We start from the raw sequence: 17,027 nt of genomic DNA, 5'->3' as shown, positions 1-17,027 counted from the left end.
TTCTATCTTCTGGAAGAGGTTGTAGGGAACTGGTATAATTTCTTCCTTAAATTTTTGGTAGAATTCATCAGTGAACTTGTCTGGGCCTGGTGATTTCTCTTTTGGCAGGTTATTATTTATTGATTTAATTTAATTCATATAGGCCTCTTTAAATTGTCTATTTCTTTTTGTGTGAATTTTGACACATTGTGTCTTCCAAGGAATTAGCCCATTCCATCTAGGTTATCGCATTTCTGGGTTAAGAGTTGTTCATAATGTTCCTTAATTATCTTTTTAATTTCTATGGGATCAATGTTAGTGGCCCCACTTTTGTTTCTGATGTTAGTAACTTGTGTCTTTTTTCTTAGTTAACATGGCTAGAAGTTTGTAAATTTTATTGACAATGGAATTCAGTGCTGAAAAGAAATGAGTTATCAAGCCATGAAAAGACATGATAGAACTTACATGAATATTACTAAGTGAAAGATGCCAATCTGAAAAGGCTACATACTTTATGATTCCAATTATATGATATTCTGGAAAAGGCAAAACTAGGGAGGCAGTAAAAAGATCAGTGGTTGCCAGGGTTTGAGTGGGAGAGAGGGATGAATAGGCAGAGCATCAGGAACTTTTAGGGCAGTGAAACTAATTTGTATGATACTATAATGGTAGATACATTTCATTATACATTTGTCCAAACCCATAGATACAACACCAAGAGCGAACCCTGATGTAAACTATGGACTTTGGATGATAATGAGGTATCAGTGTAGGTTCATCAGTTGTAACAAATGAATCATTCTGGTGGGATGGTGATAATAGAAGTCTACCTTCTGATTAGTATTGCTGTGAACCTAAAACTTATCTAAAACATAAAGTCTATTAAAACCAAAACCAGAACATAACAGTTACTCTTTTAATACCCCAGTGAGCTCTCCTTGAACCCTCTTTGGCCATTGGAAATATTGTTGAGAGTACATTCCCCAACCTCAGATCTTCCTAGTTGCATCTTGCTCCTGGGACCTAATGAAGCTTGTGGCCTGTAACTAGCTCTCCTGATTCTCAGTGGCTTTATCCTGTAGTGGCCACCATTGTTGACCTGCAACTCCAGGCAGATTGACTCTCTTCTCACTTATCCCATCCATCTTTATTTGCCCGATATACCTGTTTCTCTGCAGTAAGTCACTAATGGTTTCTAGCACACTGCAAGATAGAAGTTAAAGAAACAGTGTTTGTTGACTGATTCATTAAAGTGCCTAGTAGGAACATTAAGAGCAGTACATGTCATCCTTGCCTTGAGGTCTTGGTCTTTTAGTGTTGTGTGAATAAATCATTTCAGAAGAAATCAAAAGTTCAGACTTTATCTTGACAAAAATTAAATATCTAAGTGATTTTTCATTTTCTATATTTTTTCTGGATTTTTTTTAAATCTGAAAGATGTTCCCTCTAAAGAAGATAGGCTATCTGAAATTTGTAGTTTAGTACATGCACATGAACAGGTGGGAGGAGGTAGGGATTGAGGGGCCAGGAGGGCTTTCCTTTGTCTTTCTTTTCTTTTTCTTTTTACTGTGTTAGCTTATGTTATCTCTCATCCACAGTTTTCAGAGCAGCATAAAGCTAGATTATGTGTCCCTCTGCAACTTCAGGTGAAAGGTGGGCTGTCCATGCTTCTTTTTTGGCTGCTCTCCCTTAGTTTTAGTTGGATGGGGGGCTGTCTGCATAGTGCCTTGCTGGCTGGATCCTTCAGCTTGCAGACTCTTGTCTGCATCCTTCTCAGAACTTGAGGGAGTCATCTCCCATTTGCTGCTGGCAGCTTTCATGTCTTTAGTCTTTGTGGCCTTGACTTGAGAATATTTTCTCCTCTTCTTGGGCCCTCCGAGAGGCAGCGAACTTTCAGATGACTTCCGGGACAGAGGCTGGAGCCATTTTGAAGTGCTTACTATAAGAGTCCTTTGGCTTATCAAAGGGAGATTTCTGGGTGGTGTCCAAGATGTGCTGCATTTCCTTATGTTTATGTTAGAAGATGGCTTTTGTCTAGGAAAGAAATGAAATATGTGAGCTTCTGCTCAATATGTACCCTAAGTATTTGTAGTTCTTAGGTACTGTCATAGTATAAATCTTTTTTTTTTTTTTTTCCTTTGCTGAGTTCATTCTCCTTTAAGACTCTTACCTTTATTTCTATGAGAATGATCTAACTTCATTTCTGGTCATGATTTTAAAGCACTATTCAAACCTTGTATTTTGAAATGCCCTGAGGATATGTTTATTTGGATACCTGTCCTGACCCCAGGCTTCCTGGTATAATTGCCACTCTGGGCCTCAGCCCTTTCTTACATTAATGCATTCAGCTGAAGTCAATGCTCTCTAAAATTTCACCTTGCTCTAAAAATCTACTTTGTGTATTCTATTAGAATTAATTTAGTGTATATGCACTGTGCCCCCGCCCCGCTCACCCCCTGTATTCAGTAAAGAGATCAATATAAGTCCGAGAGAGAGAAGTTTTCCTCAAGACAGTGAGGTTTTCAAAATTACTGTCACTACCTAAAGTCCCTCAGTTTTTCTTTAGAATTCCATTTTTTAACCACAAAATCTCGACCATGTTTTTAATTAAACTCTTAATTTTGAGATAATTGTAGACCTACCTACAGCTGGAAGAAATAATATAGAGATGTACCCTTCATCCAGTTTCCCCTAAATGAAATAGCTTGCAAAACTACAAACAATAACACAGTTAGGGTATTGCCATTGACAGAGTCCAGATACAGAGCAGTTCCTTGACGTTTCCCTTTTACTGTCGTACCTACTTTCCTCCTTCCTCATCTCCTCAACTCCGGGCAACCAATTTGTTGTCCAGATTACATGATTTTGTTATTTCAAGAGTGCTGTACAAGTGAACTTATATTGAACCTTTTGGGATGGACCTTTTTTTCACCCAGCAAACTCTGGAGATTCATCCAGGTTGCTTCGTGCATCAGTAGTCCATTCTGTGTTTATTGCTGAGGTCATGGCATGGATGTACCAGTTTGTTTAATGATTCATCCATTGAAGGACATGTGAGTTGTTTCCGGTTTATAGGTATTAGAAATAAAGCTGCTATAAACCTTTGTGAACAGGTTTTTGTGTGAATGTACCTTCTCTGGGATTAAAGCTCAGGAGAGCAATTGCTGGGTCATATGTTAGTTTTATATTTGGCTTGTGAAGAAACTACCAAGCTGTTTTCCAGAGTGAAAACATATATATTCCTACCAGCAATATATGAGTGACCCAATTTCTTTGCATCGTCATCAACATCTGTTATCATTATTTTGTATTGTAGCCATTCCGATAGGTATGTACTCACGACTCACTGTGGTTTTGTTTTGCATTTCCCTCGTGGCTACGATGTGGAACATGTTTTCATGTGTTTATGTGCCATCTGTATATTGTTTGGTGAAGTTACAGTTCATGTCTTTTGCTCATTTTCTAAGTGATCTATTTGTTTTCTTACTGTTGATTTTTTCCTACTCCTATTGCTTTATTTTTATTTTTTAAATTGAAGTAGAATTCATTTGCAATGTTGCATGAGTTTTGAGTGTACATAAAGTTATTCAGTTGTACTATATATATATATATATATATTCTTTTTCCTATTATTTTCCATTATGGTTTATTACAGAATGTTGAATATAGTTCCCTGGGCTATACAGTAGGACTTTATTGTTTATTTATTTTATATATGTAGTTTGTATCTGCTAATCCCAAACTCCTAAATTATCTCTTTCCCTTCCTTTCCTCCTTTGGCAACCATGAGTTTGTTTTCTGTGTCTGTGAATCTATTTCTGTTTTGTAAATGAACTCATTTGTATCGTATTTTAGATTCCACATATAAGTGATACCATATCATTTGTCTTTCTCTTCTTTCGGTTAGTATGATAATCTCTAGGTTGGTCCATCTTGCTGCAAATTATTTCATTATTTTTATGGCTGAGTAATATTCCATTATATATACATCTCTATTATCCATTTATCTATTGATGGACATTTGGTTGCTCCCATGTCTTGGCTATTGTAAATAGAGTTATTCTGAACATTGAGGTGCATCCATCTTTTTGAATTAGAGTTTTCTCTGGATATATGCCCAGGAGTGGGATTGCTGGATCATATGGCAACTCTACTTTTAGTTTTTTAAGGAAACTTCATACTGTTTTCAATTGTGGTTGCCCCAGTTTACATTCCTACCAACAATGTAGGAGGGTTCCTTTTTTCTCCACACCCTCTCCAGCATTTATTATTTGTAGACTTTTTTGATTAATGTGTATCTCTCAGCATGTTCCTCCTTGGGTTTATCCTGTATGGGACCCCCTGCACTTTCTGGACTTGGGTGACTCTTTCCTTTTCTATGTTGGGAAAGTTTTTGACTATAATCTCATCCAATGTTTTCTCAGGCCCTTTCTCTTTTTCTTTGGGACCCCTATAATTCGAATATTGGTGCATTTAATGTTGTCCCAGAGGTGTCTGAGACTGTTCTCATTTCATTCTTTATTCTGTTCCATGGCAGAGATTTCCACCATTCTGTCTTCTCAGTCACTTATCTGTTCTTCTGCCTCAGTTATTCTGCTATTGATTCCTCTAGTGTATTTTTCATTTCAGTTATTTATTGTTCATGTCTGTTGTATTCTTTGTAGACTTTTTAATGATGGCCATTCTGACCACTGCGAGGTAATACTTCATTGTGCTTTTGATCTGCATTCCTCTAATAATTAGCATAGTTGACCATTTTTTCATGTGCCTATTGGCCGTCTATATGTCTTCTTTGGATAAATGTCTATTTAGGTGTTCTGCACATTTTTTGATAGGGTTGGGTTTTTTTTAATATTAAACTGTATAAGATGTTTGTATATTTTGGAAAATTACACCCTTATTGGTTGCATCATTTGCAAGTGTTTTTCCCAGTCTGTATGTTGTCTGTTCATTTTGTTTACGGTTCCTTTGCTGTACAAAAGCTTATAAGTTTGAGTTTCATTTGTTTATTTTTGCTTTTATTTCTGTTGCCTTGGGAGACTGACCTAAGAAACATTGCTACCATTTATGTCAGAGAATACTTTGCCTATGTTCTCTTCTAGGAGTTTAATGGTGTTATGTCTTATATTTAAGTCTTTAAGCCATTTTGAGTTTATTTTTGTGTAGGGTGTGAGGGAGTGTTCTAACTTGATTTACATGTGACTGTAGCTTTCCCAACACTACTTGCTAAAGAGACTGTTCTGCATTGTTCTTGACTCTTTTGTTGAAGACTGATCCTAAGTGTATAGGTTTATTTCTGGGCTCTCTATTTTTTCTGTTGATTCATATGTCTGTTTTTGTGCCAGTACCATACTGTTTTGATTACTGTGGCTTTTTGGCATTTTCTGAAGTTTGGGACAGTTATGCCTCCAGCTTTGTTCTTTTTCCACCAAATTGCTTTGGTAATTCTGGGTTTTTTATGCTTCCATATAAATTTTAGGATTATTTGTTCTAGTTTTAAAATGTCATAGGTAATTTGATAGAGGTCACATTAAATCTGTAAATTGCTCTGGGTAGTGTGGCCATTTTAACAGTGTTAATTCTTCCAATCCAAGAGCATGGAATATCCTTCCATTTCTTTGAATCATCTTCAGTTTCCTTTATCTATGTTTTATAGTTCTCAGCATATGGGTCTTTGACCTCCTTGGTCACCTCCTTTGTTCTTTTTTTTTTTTTTAATTTGATTCTAAACAGGATTTTTTTTTTTCACTTTCCTTTTCTGATACTTCATTATTAGTATATAGAAATGCAACCTATTTCTGTATGTTAATCTTTTATCCTGCTACCCTGTTGAACTCGTTTATCAGTTTTAGTAGTTCTTGGTGGAGTCTAGGATTTTCTATATATATTGAATCATGTCATCTGCACGTCATGACAGTTTTACCTCTTCCTTTCCAACTTGGATACTTTTTGTTTTTTTTCTTTTCTGATTACTGTGGCTAGGAATTCCAATGCTATGTTGAACAGGAGTGGTGAGAGTGAGCATGCTCGTCGTGTTTCAGCTTTTAGTGAGCCTTTCAGCTTTCCGTCATTGAGTATTATGTTGGCTGTGCGTTTATCATACTTAGCTTTTGTTGTGCTGAGGTATGTTCTCTTTGTACCCACTTTAGTGAGAGTTTCTACCCTGAATAAATTTTCAAATGATTTTTTTTGTCTCTGTTGATGATAGAGGATCATCGATCATCTACCTGATGATCATGTGCTTTTTGTCTTTTCTTTTGTTGATGTAGTTGTATCACATTAATTGATTTGCCTATGTTGAGCCATCTTTTGACCCTGGGATGAATCCAGCTTGATTGTGGTGTATGATCTTTTTTATATGTTGTTGGATTTGGTTTGCTAATATTTTGCTGAGGATTTCTGCAGGCAGAATATTTTAGGCTATGTTTTGTTATTCAACTGCCACTCTATGTCTTTTAGTTTATTGACACTTAAGGTAATTATTGATAGATATGAATTGTTGTCATTTTAAACCTTGTTTTCCAGTTGATTTTGTATTTCTTCTTTGTTCCTTTTTCTTTTTCCTTTTTCCTTTTGTGGTTTGATTGAGTTTTTAGATTGCATAAAAATTCAATTTTTATTTATCTGTAGTGTTTATGAGTGTATCTTTTTAAGTATCTTTTACATTACCCACGAATAACTTATCACATCTAATGGTGTAATTTCCCCAGCTTGAGTGGAATATCGATATCTAACCTTTCTTTATGTCCCCCTTACCTTCTCATATTTGTATTGTCTTAAATATTTTTCTTTAGATACATTTAGAACCGTATCAGTGTAATAACTTTTGCTTCAGCCATCAACATATTTAGAGAACTCGAGAAGGAAACCCTATTATATTTACCTATACATTTGCTCAGCATTATCTATTTCCTGATGTTCCTCCTCTATTTTTTCTGTTTAAAAAAATTTAGTCATTCTTTTAGTGTAGGTCTTCTAGTGAAGAATTCTCTTTAGTTTTCCTTCATCTTAACATTCGTTGAGTTCTGCTTTATTTTTGCTGCGTGTCAGGTTGTGGGTTGACAGTTCCTTTCTTTCAATAATTGACAACATTGTGCCACTTCTTCTAGCCTCTATAGTTTCTGCTGAGAAATTGGCTGTATTTCAACTTGTTTCCCTTATAAATAAGGTGTCATTTTTCTCTGGCTGCTTTCAGGAATTATTTTCTTTAGTTTTCAGAAGTTAAATTTTGGAATATCTTGGCATGATTTCTTTGAGTTTATCCTGTTAATGGTTTGCTCAGTTGTTTGATCTGTAGGGTTATGTCTCTTGCCAGATTTGGAGTACCTCTGAGTACCTTCTCAGCCTTGCTGCTTTCTCCTCTCTTCCGGGGACTCTGAAAACATGAATGTTAGATTTTGCTTTATGGTTCCAAATTCATTTTCTTTTCTTTGGCTCCTGTAAGCAATACTGCAATGAACATCACTACAGAAGTCTTCTGGCCCTTCCTGAGGCTTTTTTCCCCTTAGGACTGGTTTCTAAAGGTGGAATTTCTTAAAACAAATGTAGATAATAAGGATTTTCATATATTATTGGATTGCCTTCCAGAAATTGTACCATTTCTATTCCAACAGTCAGTGAGTGAATTCTTCCATTGAGACACAAAAATGAGAGAATTTCATTATTGTTTTAATTTACATTCCTTGGATTTAAGTGAGACTGAACATTTTAAAGTGATTATTGGTCCTTTTTTTCTTTTGTGAATTTCTGACTCATAGCCTTTGCCCATTTTCCTATTAAAATATTCATGATTCTGTCATTGATTTGTATGCAGTCTTTGAATATTAAGTATGTTGGCCCTCTGTTTCTTATATTATGAAGAGAAACGTCAAAGCATACTGATGAAAGACTCTGCATTCTAAATGTCCAGTTAGGGTTGAGTCCAGTTGCTACCTATTGGCTGTGTGACCTTGAACAAATTTGAGAAACAGACTTTGCATCTCAGTTTCCTTATGTGTAGAATGTAGAATGTGTTTGTGTAAACAAAGAATGTTGTGTAGCACAAAGAAAGTACTTCATCAAATCTGTTGATAATATTAGTATTATATTTCTTACTTTCAGCTTGTCATTGTCTTTTATTTGTATTCGTTTCCTTTTGGTCTTATAGATCCGAACTAATGAGTGGTTTCATGTAAATAATCAAATAAGGCCCGATAACCTTACTCCTTCACATATCCAGTGTTTTCTTATGGCTTTGGGCCTTTGTCAAATATGGTGTAGTTGCCTAAATTAAGAGCCTATGTTTGTTTCTTAGGATGTGGAATCAATAAACCATGTTTCTTTATAAAAGAGTACATGTATTAAATAGCTAAGAATGACAAAATTGTATTGACTTACTGATGTTGGATTTGAAAGCTGGTTCTTAGGTTGAATACCTCTTTTATCTGAGTGGTTTGCACATTTTTAGTGCTATGCATGATGGGGAGCAAATACTGCAATATTTCTTGAGTTTGAGCTATGTTTTTATCCCTGTAGATTCTTTTCTCATCATCTGTCCAGTTTATATCAGCCTTCTTGCTTTGGAAAGATGGACATTCTTTCATATTGCTTTTTAAGTTGTGATGCACATCTGGGGAGCAACCATAAAAATATGTATAGATACATAAACTGAGTTGATTAAGCAGTTACTTAGCATTATCTGCCAAAGATTCTATCTAAGAATTCTTATCCATCTGAAGCTTATGGGGCAGAAAATAAACAAATAAAACATGTCAGATAATAAAATTTATGGGAGAAAATAAAGCTGGGAAGGGGAATAGAGAATTCTTGGGGAGGGGCTGATTTTGGTTTTTAAAAAGGTGGTCAAAGAAGGCCTCCTTATGATGCTACCATGTCAGAGGACTTAGGGAGCGAGTCAAGCCACTGTCGGAGGGAGGAGCATTCGCAGCAAGGGAAACAGTAAGTGCAAAGGCACTGAGCCAGGAGCACGGTCGTGTGTGCAGGGCGCACCATGATGAGACAAGTGGCTAAAGCAGAATCAATAAGCAGAAAGATACGAGCTAGATAGGTGACTTAGTTCACATAAGGCCTCACGGGCCATTGTAAGGACTCTGATTTTTACTGAGTGTGAAATAGGGAGGCCCTGGCAGGCTTTGAGGAGTGTCACATCTCACTCAGATCTGCTTTAATAGGATCATGCTGGTTGCTGAGTAGAGAACAGACTGAAGAGGTGCAGGGGTAGACAGGCAGGGAGATCTCATGGAAGGCTACTGAAGGAATCTGTTAACAGGAGAGCGCACAGTAGCTTGGACCAGGGTGGTGGCAGTCATCAGAGGGAGGGGTGCAAGCAGGGGAGGGAAGAATCCTGAGTATATTTTGAGATTTTCCAATGAATTAGATGTGGGGTGAGAAAAGAAGAGAGAAATCAATGGTAGCCCCAAAGCTGCTGTTTGAGGAAGTAGAAGGACAAGAGAGAAAACTATGGGAAAACTCTGTTAGAAATTCCTTCTTTATTATTTATTAATAGATGATATGAAGGAATTATTGTTTATTTTGTTAGTTGTGGTAAGAGTATAATAACATTAAAAAGGTGTAGAGAACTGTTTTAAAAAATAAAGTTTATTTGAAAAGTTGTTTATTCCACTCCATACCCATTAGGATGGCTATTGTCAAAAAACAGAAAATGATAAGTGTAGGCAAGGATGTGGAGAGATTAAAACCCTTGTGCATTGCTGGCTGGAATGTAAAATGGTGTAGTTGATATGGAGAACAGTATGGCGGTTCCTCAAAACTGAAAATAGAATTACAATAAGGTAATTGACGGTCCAGCAATTCTACTTCTGGTATATCCCCAGAATTGATCACATCTTGGAGAGTTATCTGTACACCAGTGTTCATAGTAGTGTTACTCACAGTAGCCAAAAGATGGAGGCAACTCAAGTGCCTGATGACAGATAAATGGATAAGCAAAATATGGTGTATATATATATAATGGGATATTATTGAGCCTTAAAAAGGAAGGAAATTCTGATACCTGCTACAACACAGATGAACTTTAAGGACATTATGCTAAGTGAAATAAGTCAGTCACTAAAAGACAAATAATGTATTTTTTTTTCCAAATATTCAATTCCACGTATATTGGATACCTAGACTAGTCAAAGTAGGATAGTTGCCAGGGGCTAGGAGGAGGGGGGAATGGGCAGTTGTCATTTAATGGCTATGGCGTTTCAGTCTTGCAAGATGAAAACAGTTCTGGAGGCTGTGTACAACAATGTGAATGTATTCAACATTGCTGAACTTTATACTTAAAAATACTTAAGATGGTAAATTTTATGTCATGTGTATTTTAACAGAATTTTTAAAATTCAATATATATAGGTAGAGAGAGGGGGAAAAAAGAACCCTAAGTAAAACTTGAAGGAAAATTGGTAGACATTTTAAAGGATGTAGCAGTATTACTTATAATTATGATGCCTAAATTGATATGTATGTTGACAGCATAAGAAAAAAGTAGAATACACTTAGAATAAAAGCAAGAAATACATTATGTTTTACATTAAAAAAAGGTTTATCTAGTTAAGAGACATAGACTGAACTATTTATTGGCAAAACAATATGATTTGCTGACTTTGCTTTAATTACTTCAGCAAAAAAAAAGTAGTGGGAATATAAATGAAACAAGAATAGCAGGATGCTGATAACTATTAAAAGGTGGGTGACAGGCACCAGTGGTTCATTATTCTATTCTACTTTTGTTTATGCTTGAAATATCCACAATAATGCTTTTGAAAAAGGAACTGTCCATTACTAAAAAGAAAGGAAACAGATGACTAAAGCACTCACTGAATTAAACTAGACTTGAAAGACAATTAATGAGGGTATGTATAATTGCAGTATCTGGCAGTGCTGGCAAATAAAATGAATTCATCTATAGTCTCTTGAGAAGCTGTTCCTAGGCTGTTCACTGAAACATTATTATGTAGCTGGCATTATGTTTAGTTTGGTAAATAGATATGAAAAATATATAGTCCTTGCCTTAAATATGCCAACAATTGGGACTAGAGAGAGAAGTAAAGCATCAGTTAGAATATATATCTATAGGATAAGGCAAGGTACTTACTGTAGCATTGCTGAAGAGGTACTTCCAGCCATACTTAGAGCTGGAAAAAGCAATATTCCTAATTCCTAATTAATCTGAGTCTTGATGCACAGGTATGTCAGCTAGTTAAAAAAAAAAAAAGAGTAGTAATCTAGGTTCATGTCTATGTCCATGTTCATGTCAATGGACATGAGCTTGAGCAAACTCTGGGAGATGGTGAGGGACAGGGAGGCCTGGCGTGCTGCAGTCCATGGGGTTGCAAAGAGCTGGACACAACTGGGCAACTGAACAGCAGCAGCAGCAGCAGCAGTAATCTAGGTAGTGGGACCAGCATGGCACACTTAGGAAATCACAAGTATGGTTTAGAAGGACTAGAAATCAGATAGGTGTGAATAAGTGGTTCAAAACTAGAGACCTTGTCTGTAATAACAGTACTTCTGGGAGATTTCCTGAGATAGGAATCATGTGTGACTGGTAGATGCTTAATGCTTTAAAAAGTCAATTGTTAGAAGGCCTTTATACATGGAAGTGATATAATTAGATCTTCATTTTTGAAAGATCAGAGTGGCAGCCAGGAGGTTGTCAGGTTGAAGAAAAGTGAGGCAGAGGGACAAGTTAGGAGGCTAATTCAGGGGAGGCAGAAAGGGAGTCTGAATCAAAGGAACATATATCTATGACTCATTACAAATATAAACTCTCCCAGAACTGGAGAAGTCTGCCTAGGCTGCTGGTGAATCTCCGACAGATCCAGTTCATCTCCACTTGAATAGTCCAGTAATGGGAAAGGACAGACTTCTGGGAGAAACTGAGTGATGCTGTATTTGAGGAAAATGTATAGCCCTAAATGTATATATTATAAAGGAGGAGGCAGCATCAAAAACTAACTCCCTCTGAAATGATTTACTTCAGTAAAAAAGAAAATTGCAGAATTTGTATTTATATGTCATCAAGATTTATCAGGACATGTTTAAAGATCATATAATAAAAAAAACCATGAGAATCTCAGCTCAGGAAAGATGGGAAGGTTGAGAAACATAATTTTAAATTAAGAGCAGTGGGTGGGTGGGAGCAGTAGGGAACACTGAAAATCAAATCTCCCCTTTGCAGCAAAATTCTATAAATATATAAATTCTATAAATATGGTCTCCAATTTCTCTCTTGTTTTAAGATACACTTTAATTAGACCTGTGCCTCTATCATTCTACTGAAATTTCTCTGAACAAGATCCCCAAATAAAACCTACATGTTATAAAATGAAATAGTAAAACCATCTCACTTAATCAGAAGCATTAGACCTGGCTGATTATGCCCTGTTTGCTACACTTTCTCACTTAAGCTTCCAGGACAGCACATTCTCTTGCTTTCCCTCCTACCCAAGGCGGGGCTTTCCAGTCTTTTGTTGGGTTCTTACTCTTTTCCTGATCCATCAGTGTTGGGGGTTCCCAAGGACTTGCTCCTTAACCCTCATCTATATCTACACTCACTTAAATCTCATCCAGTTTCATGCCTTAAAATACTATCTTTACGCTGAAAATTCCTAAATGTATCTTCAGCCCAAATCTCTTCCTTTAACTCTGGACTCATATATCCAACTGCCTATTCAGTACCTCCACTTCAGTGTCTAAAGGCATGTCAAAGGAACATGTCTAAACTAAACTGATGCTCCACTCTTGGTCTTTGCCATCTGGCAGCTGACAGTTCAATAGAGCTAGTTGCTCTGGCCCAACGCCCTAGTTTCAACAGTTGTAAATACCTGTGAAACCATTACCATAAACCAAGATCTAGAAAAGATGATCACTAAAAGATTCCTGGTGCTCCTTTACAGTCCATTCTTTCCTTCCTCCCCTACTCTGTCCCTTACTCGAGGAAGCTGTTATCTACTTTCTGTCTCTAGAGATTAGCTTGCTTTTCATACACATGTGATTTCCTGTAGTTTTCACTTTTCTGCATCTGGTTGCTTTTTGCCAGCACTGTGATTTTGAGATTCATCCATGTTGTGTGTATCAGCTCATTACATTTTTATTCTATGATATGGAAAGGGCATCAGTAAAAGAGGTGATGGGAACAATGCAATTAAATTGACTTTTTCAAGGCTATATTAAATAATTTTCTTCTGCATTCAACTTGTATAGAAATTAAATAAGGCAAGTATTTTTCAGAGTCAGGAGTAAAATGGCTATCTATCTTTTCTGTTTATAAAAACAGTTCCCATAATCCAGATTTCATACAATTTATTAATTATGATATGGTAGAAGCCACCTTGGCATTTATTAAAATCCTAAACATTAAAAAAACACCTTCTGTTGGTATCCTTGTCTTCTCAGTCCAAATGGGAGTCTGTTTGTTCAGAGGACACTTCAAGGATGTCACTTTGATACAGTTTCCATACAAATCATTGTTCCTGGGCTGAACTGTTTCCTGGTTTTTCTTGTCAGTTCCTAAAACACATCTCTGTTGGTCTCTGCTAAGCTTCTGAATCACAGTTTGGGAGCTGAAAGAAATTGGGTACTCTGATTTCAATATTAACAATGAACTATCTAATTAAGAGTAGTGAAGTGCCATGTTATGTCTCTATATACATGTCACAGTATGCAAGGTATTGTTACAGATATTACTTTACTTGGGGTTCTCAGCAGTTCTGATACAGACAGGATGGCCAGTGTTATCCCCATCTTATATCAGAAAGGGAATGTTAAGGAATCAGAGAGGTTAAACTAGTCGCTCATGATAACATAGCTAATAAGAAGGAGGGGCAGGTCTAGAATATACGCCTTCTAACTCTAGTACTTTGTCTATTACTTTCTCTCATGTTATTTTCTTGTATTATTTCATTTACTTCCATAGATAAGATGTGAAAGTGGAATTCCATGGAATTCTCCAGGCCAGAATACTGGAGTGGGTAGCCTTTCCATTCTCCAGGGGATCTTCCCAACCCAGGGATCGAACCCAGGTCTCCCACATTGCAGGCGGATTCTTTACCAGCTGAGCCACAAGGGAAGCCCAAGAACACTGGAGTGGGTAGGCTATCCCTTCTCCAGCAGATCTTCCCAACACAGGAATAGAACCGGGGTCTCCTGCATTGCAGGCGGATTCTTTACCAACTGAGCTCTCAGGGGAAGCCCCTTAGATAAGTAATATATTTTTAAAAAGTTAAATATTAGTTTAAATTAATCAACTTTAGATCCAAGTACAGGTATGACCAAAGGTGGTTTCTTAACCTAAATTTCTAGTTTTTGAGGCAACAGAAGCCTACATATTTCAACAGAACCCATTGCTGAGTAGAAACTAACTTTTTAGAAGAGGCCAAGGAAGGAAGAACAGGCATACCATGTTTCCTCTGTTGTGCAAATTCAGTCTGTTCTCATACTTATAAACCCACTGTCGAGATGGTTGTTCAGATCATTGTTCCTGAAGACGGGGAAACTTGCCAAGGGGGCTTGTGATATAATAATTACTGGTTTAGACAAAACTACAGTGTTTATCTATGCTATCCCTGACTTCTCTTCCTATCCCTTTTCTAGTTTTTAGGTACTAATATCAACCCTGTGTGACCAGTGCTTCAATTGCTATTATAGAAAGTAAAACATCTGACAGTCATTCATTCTGAATATTATCTTAGACCAGAGAGAGAAACTCAGATAAAGCAATGATGACTGCATAGAAATAAATGTCTAGCTGCAGATGTTAAGGCATCCACTGGGGATAGTTTAAGGATACTGAACTCTCAGAAGCCTTCAAAATGCATCACATGGGCACTCCTATGCAGTCCTAGACACTGTGTCACAGATACTATGTAGACTATATGGAGACAACTAGAAATTGTTATCAAAAAGTCACTTTTACCTGTTACTTTAATTCAAAATCAAAATCTTTTAAGATGGAGGAAAGGGAATGAGGTAATCTGGTAGAAGAAATCTGGTGTAGTTCTCCTACCTCAGATACCTTTTTAGAAGCCAAGCAGGGACTCGTCCAGGTATTTTTGCTAAAAAAGAGAATATACCATAAAATTTCTGAACTTAGATTTTAAGGTTAACAAAACTTAATTTTTTACTTTCTTGACAGTTGCCTCAATTGCTAGCTTAATTCAACCTGCCACTGTCTCATTCAAACATATGAAATATATTCATGCATATTTCCTCTAGAAACCTTTAGATGAAACTGTTTCAGGAGAAGAGCAAACAGCAGAAATACCTGTCCAATAATTATCAAGCAATTCAGAACTGCATTCTGCATGTCAGGGTCTAGGAAGGGCATCTACATGTATAGCAGATTGACTAACTTTTAGAGTCCCAACTCAGGACACAGCTATATCAGACCAAAGAATCAGGATAATACGTAATGAATAAATACTTATACACACATGATTATTATTTTTAACATATAGTATAAATTAGCTGTTTATTTAAAGTTATATATTATTCTGTATTATTTGCTATTCTGTTACATAAATGCCATTATTTAAGAAAAACAACAGGACTAGTTAACAGTGGCAGTTAGTAGTAATTAATAGTGGAACCAATTAAACAGTATGGGTGAGAATACTAGAACACTATGAATAGTGTTTTCCTCTGATGCGGATTTTAACTTTTTATAGAATATTTACATTTTATAGGCAATATTATGTCTTCTTAAGATACATAAGACCTTTTAAAAAGCTGAATGTAATACAGTAGGGCTAATTAGATATTACTTATAATTAATAAAAATTGACATGTTTATGTCCCATGATAAGATATTTTTGCTCTTTATGTGTCCTCTTCCAAACATACTTCTCTCCACTGCCTGCAGCCTTCAGTATATCCTTCTTTTATGTAGTGGTAAAACTGAAAACATTCAAAAGTCAAGGAGTGCATCAAGGCTGTATGTATATTGTCACCCTGTTTATTTAACTTATATGCAGAGTTCAGTTCAGTTCAGTCGCTCAGTCGTGTCTCTGACTCTTTGTGACCCCATGGACTATATAGCATGCCAGGCTTCCATCACCAACTCTCAGAGCTTGCTCAAATTCATGTCCATCACATGTAGAGTACATCATGTGAAATGCCGGGCTGGATGAATCACAAGCTAGAATCAAGACTGTTGGAAGAAATATCAATAACATACATCATATGTGTATATCCATCATATGCAGAGTGAAGCATGTAAAATGCTGGGCTGGATGACCAAGCTGGAATCAAGACTGTTGGGAGACATATCAATAACCTCAGATATACAAAGGATACCACCATTATGGCAGAAAGCAAAGAGAAACTAAAGAGCCTCTTGATGAAGGTGAAAGAGGAGAGTGAAAAAACTGGCTTCAAAATCTAAGATCATGGCATCCAGTAACATCACTTCATGGCATATAGATGGGGAAACAGCGTAAGACTATTTTTGTGGGCTCCAAAATCACTGCAGACAGTGACTGCAGCCATGAAACTAAAAGATGCTCCTTGGAAGAAAAGCTATGACAAACCTAGATAGCATATTAAAAAGCAGAGACATCACTTTGTCGGTAAAGATCTGTCTAGTCAAAGCTAATGGTTTTTCCAGTAGTCACATATGAATGTGAGAGTTGGACCATAAAGAAGGCTGAGAGCTGAGGAACTGACGCTTTTGAACTGTGGTGTTGTAGAAGACTCTTGAGAGTCCCTTGGACTGCAAGGAGCTCAAACCAGTCCATCCTAAAGGAAATCAGTCCTGAGTATTCATTGGAAGGACTGATGCTGAAGCTGAAGCTCCAATACTTTGGCCACCTGATGCAAAGAGCCAACTCACTGGAAAAGAGCCTGATGCTGGGAAAGATAGAAGGCAGGAGGAGATGGGGATGACAGAAGATGAGATGGTTGGATGGTATCACCGATTCAATGAGTCCTCTTTGAGGAGGACATGAGTTTGAGCAAACTCTGGGAGATGGTGAAGGACAGGGTAACCTAGCGTGCTGCAGTCCATGGGGTCGCAAAGTCAGACATGACTGAGCTGAGCGACT

General features: G+C 36.8%; 1 protein-coding gene across 4 annotated transcripts in view; it reads right to left on the bottom strand.

Moving 5' to 3' along the window:
• Window positions 1-561: 561 nt before the first annotated feature.
• Window positions 562-17,027, bottom strand: part of AGBL3 (AGBL carboxypeptidase 3) — a 98,385-nt gene continuing 81,919 nt past the window's right edge. For all 4 annotated transcript variants that reach the window (XM_006079866.3, XM_044946886.1, XM_044946888.1 and 1 more), the window contains 4 exons: window positions 14,993-15,041; window positions 13,357-13,550; window positions 8,356-8,587; window positions 562-2,013 (listed from right to left, as the gene is read on the bottom strand). In XM_006079866.3, coding sequence (XP_006079928.1) covers window positions 1,602-2,013; window positions 8,356-8,587; window positions 13,357-13,550; window positions 14,993-15,041 — 887 coding nt within the window. In that variant the 3' untranslated portion in view covers window positions 562-1,601. The remainder of the gene's footprint in view (window positions 2,014-8,355; window positions 8,588-13,356; window positions 13,551-14,992; window positions 15,042-17,027) is intronic.

The sequence above is a fragment of the Bubalus bubalis genome, chromosome 8 (genome assembly GCF_019923935.1).
Source record: "Bubalus bubalis isolate 160015118507 breed Murrah chromosome 8, NDDB_SH_1, whole genome shotgun sequence".
NCBI classification, from domain to species: domain Eukaryota; kingdom Metazoa; phylum Chordata; class Mammalia; order Artiodactyla; family Bovidae; genus Bubalus; species Bubalus bubalis.
This window is presented reverse-complemented; position numbering and strand designations above follow the sequence as displayed.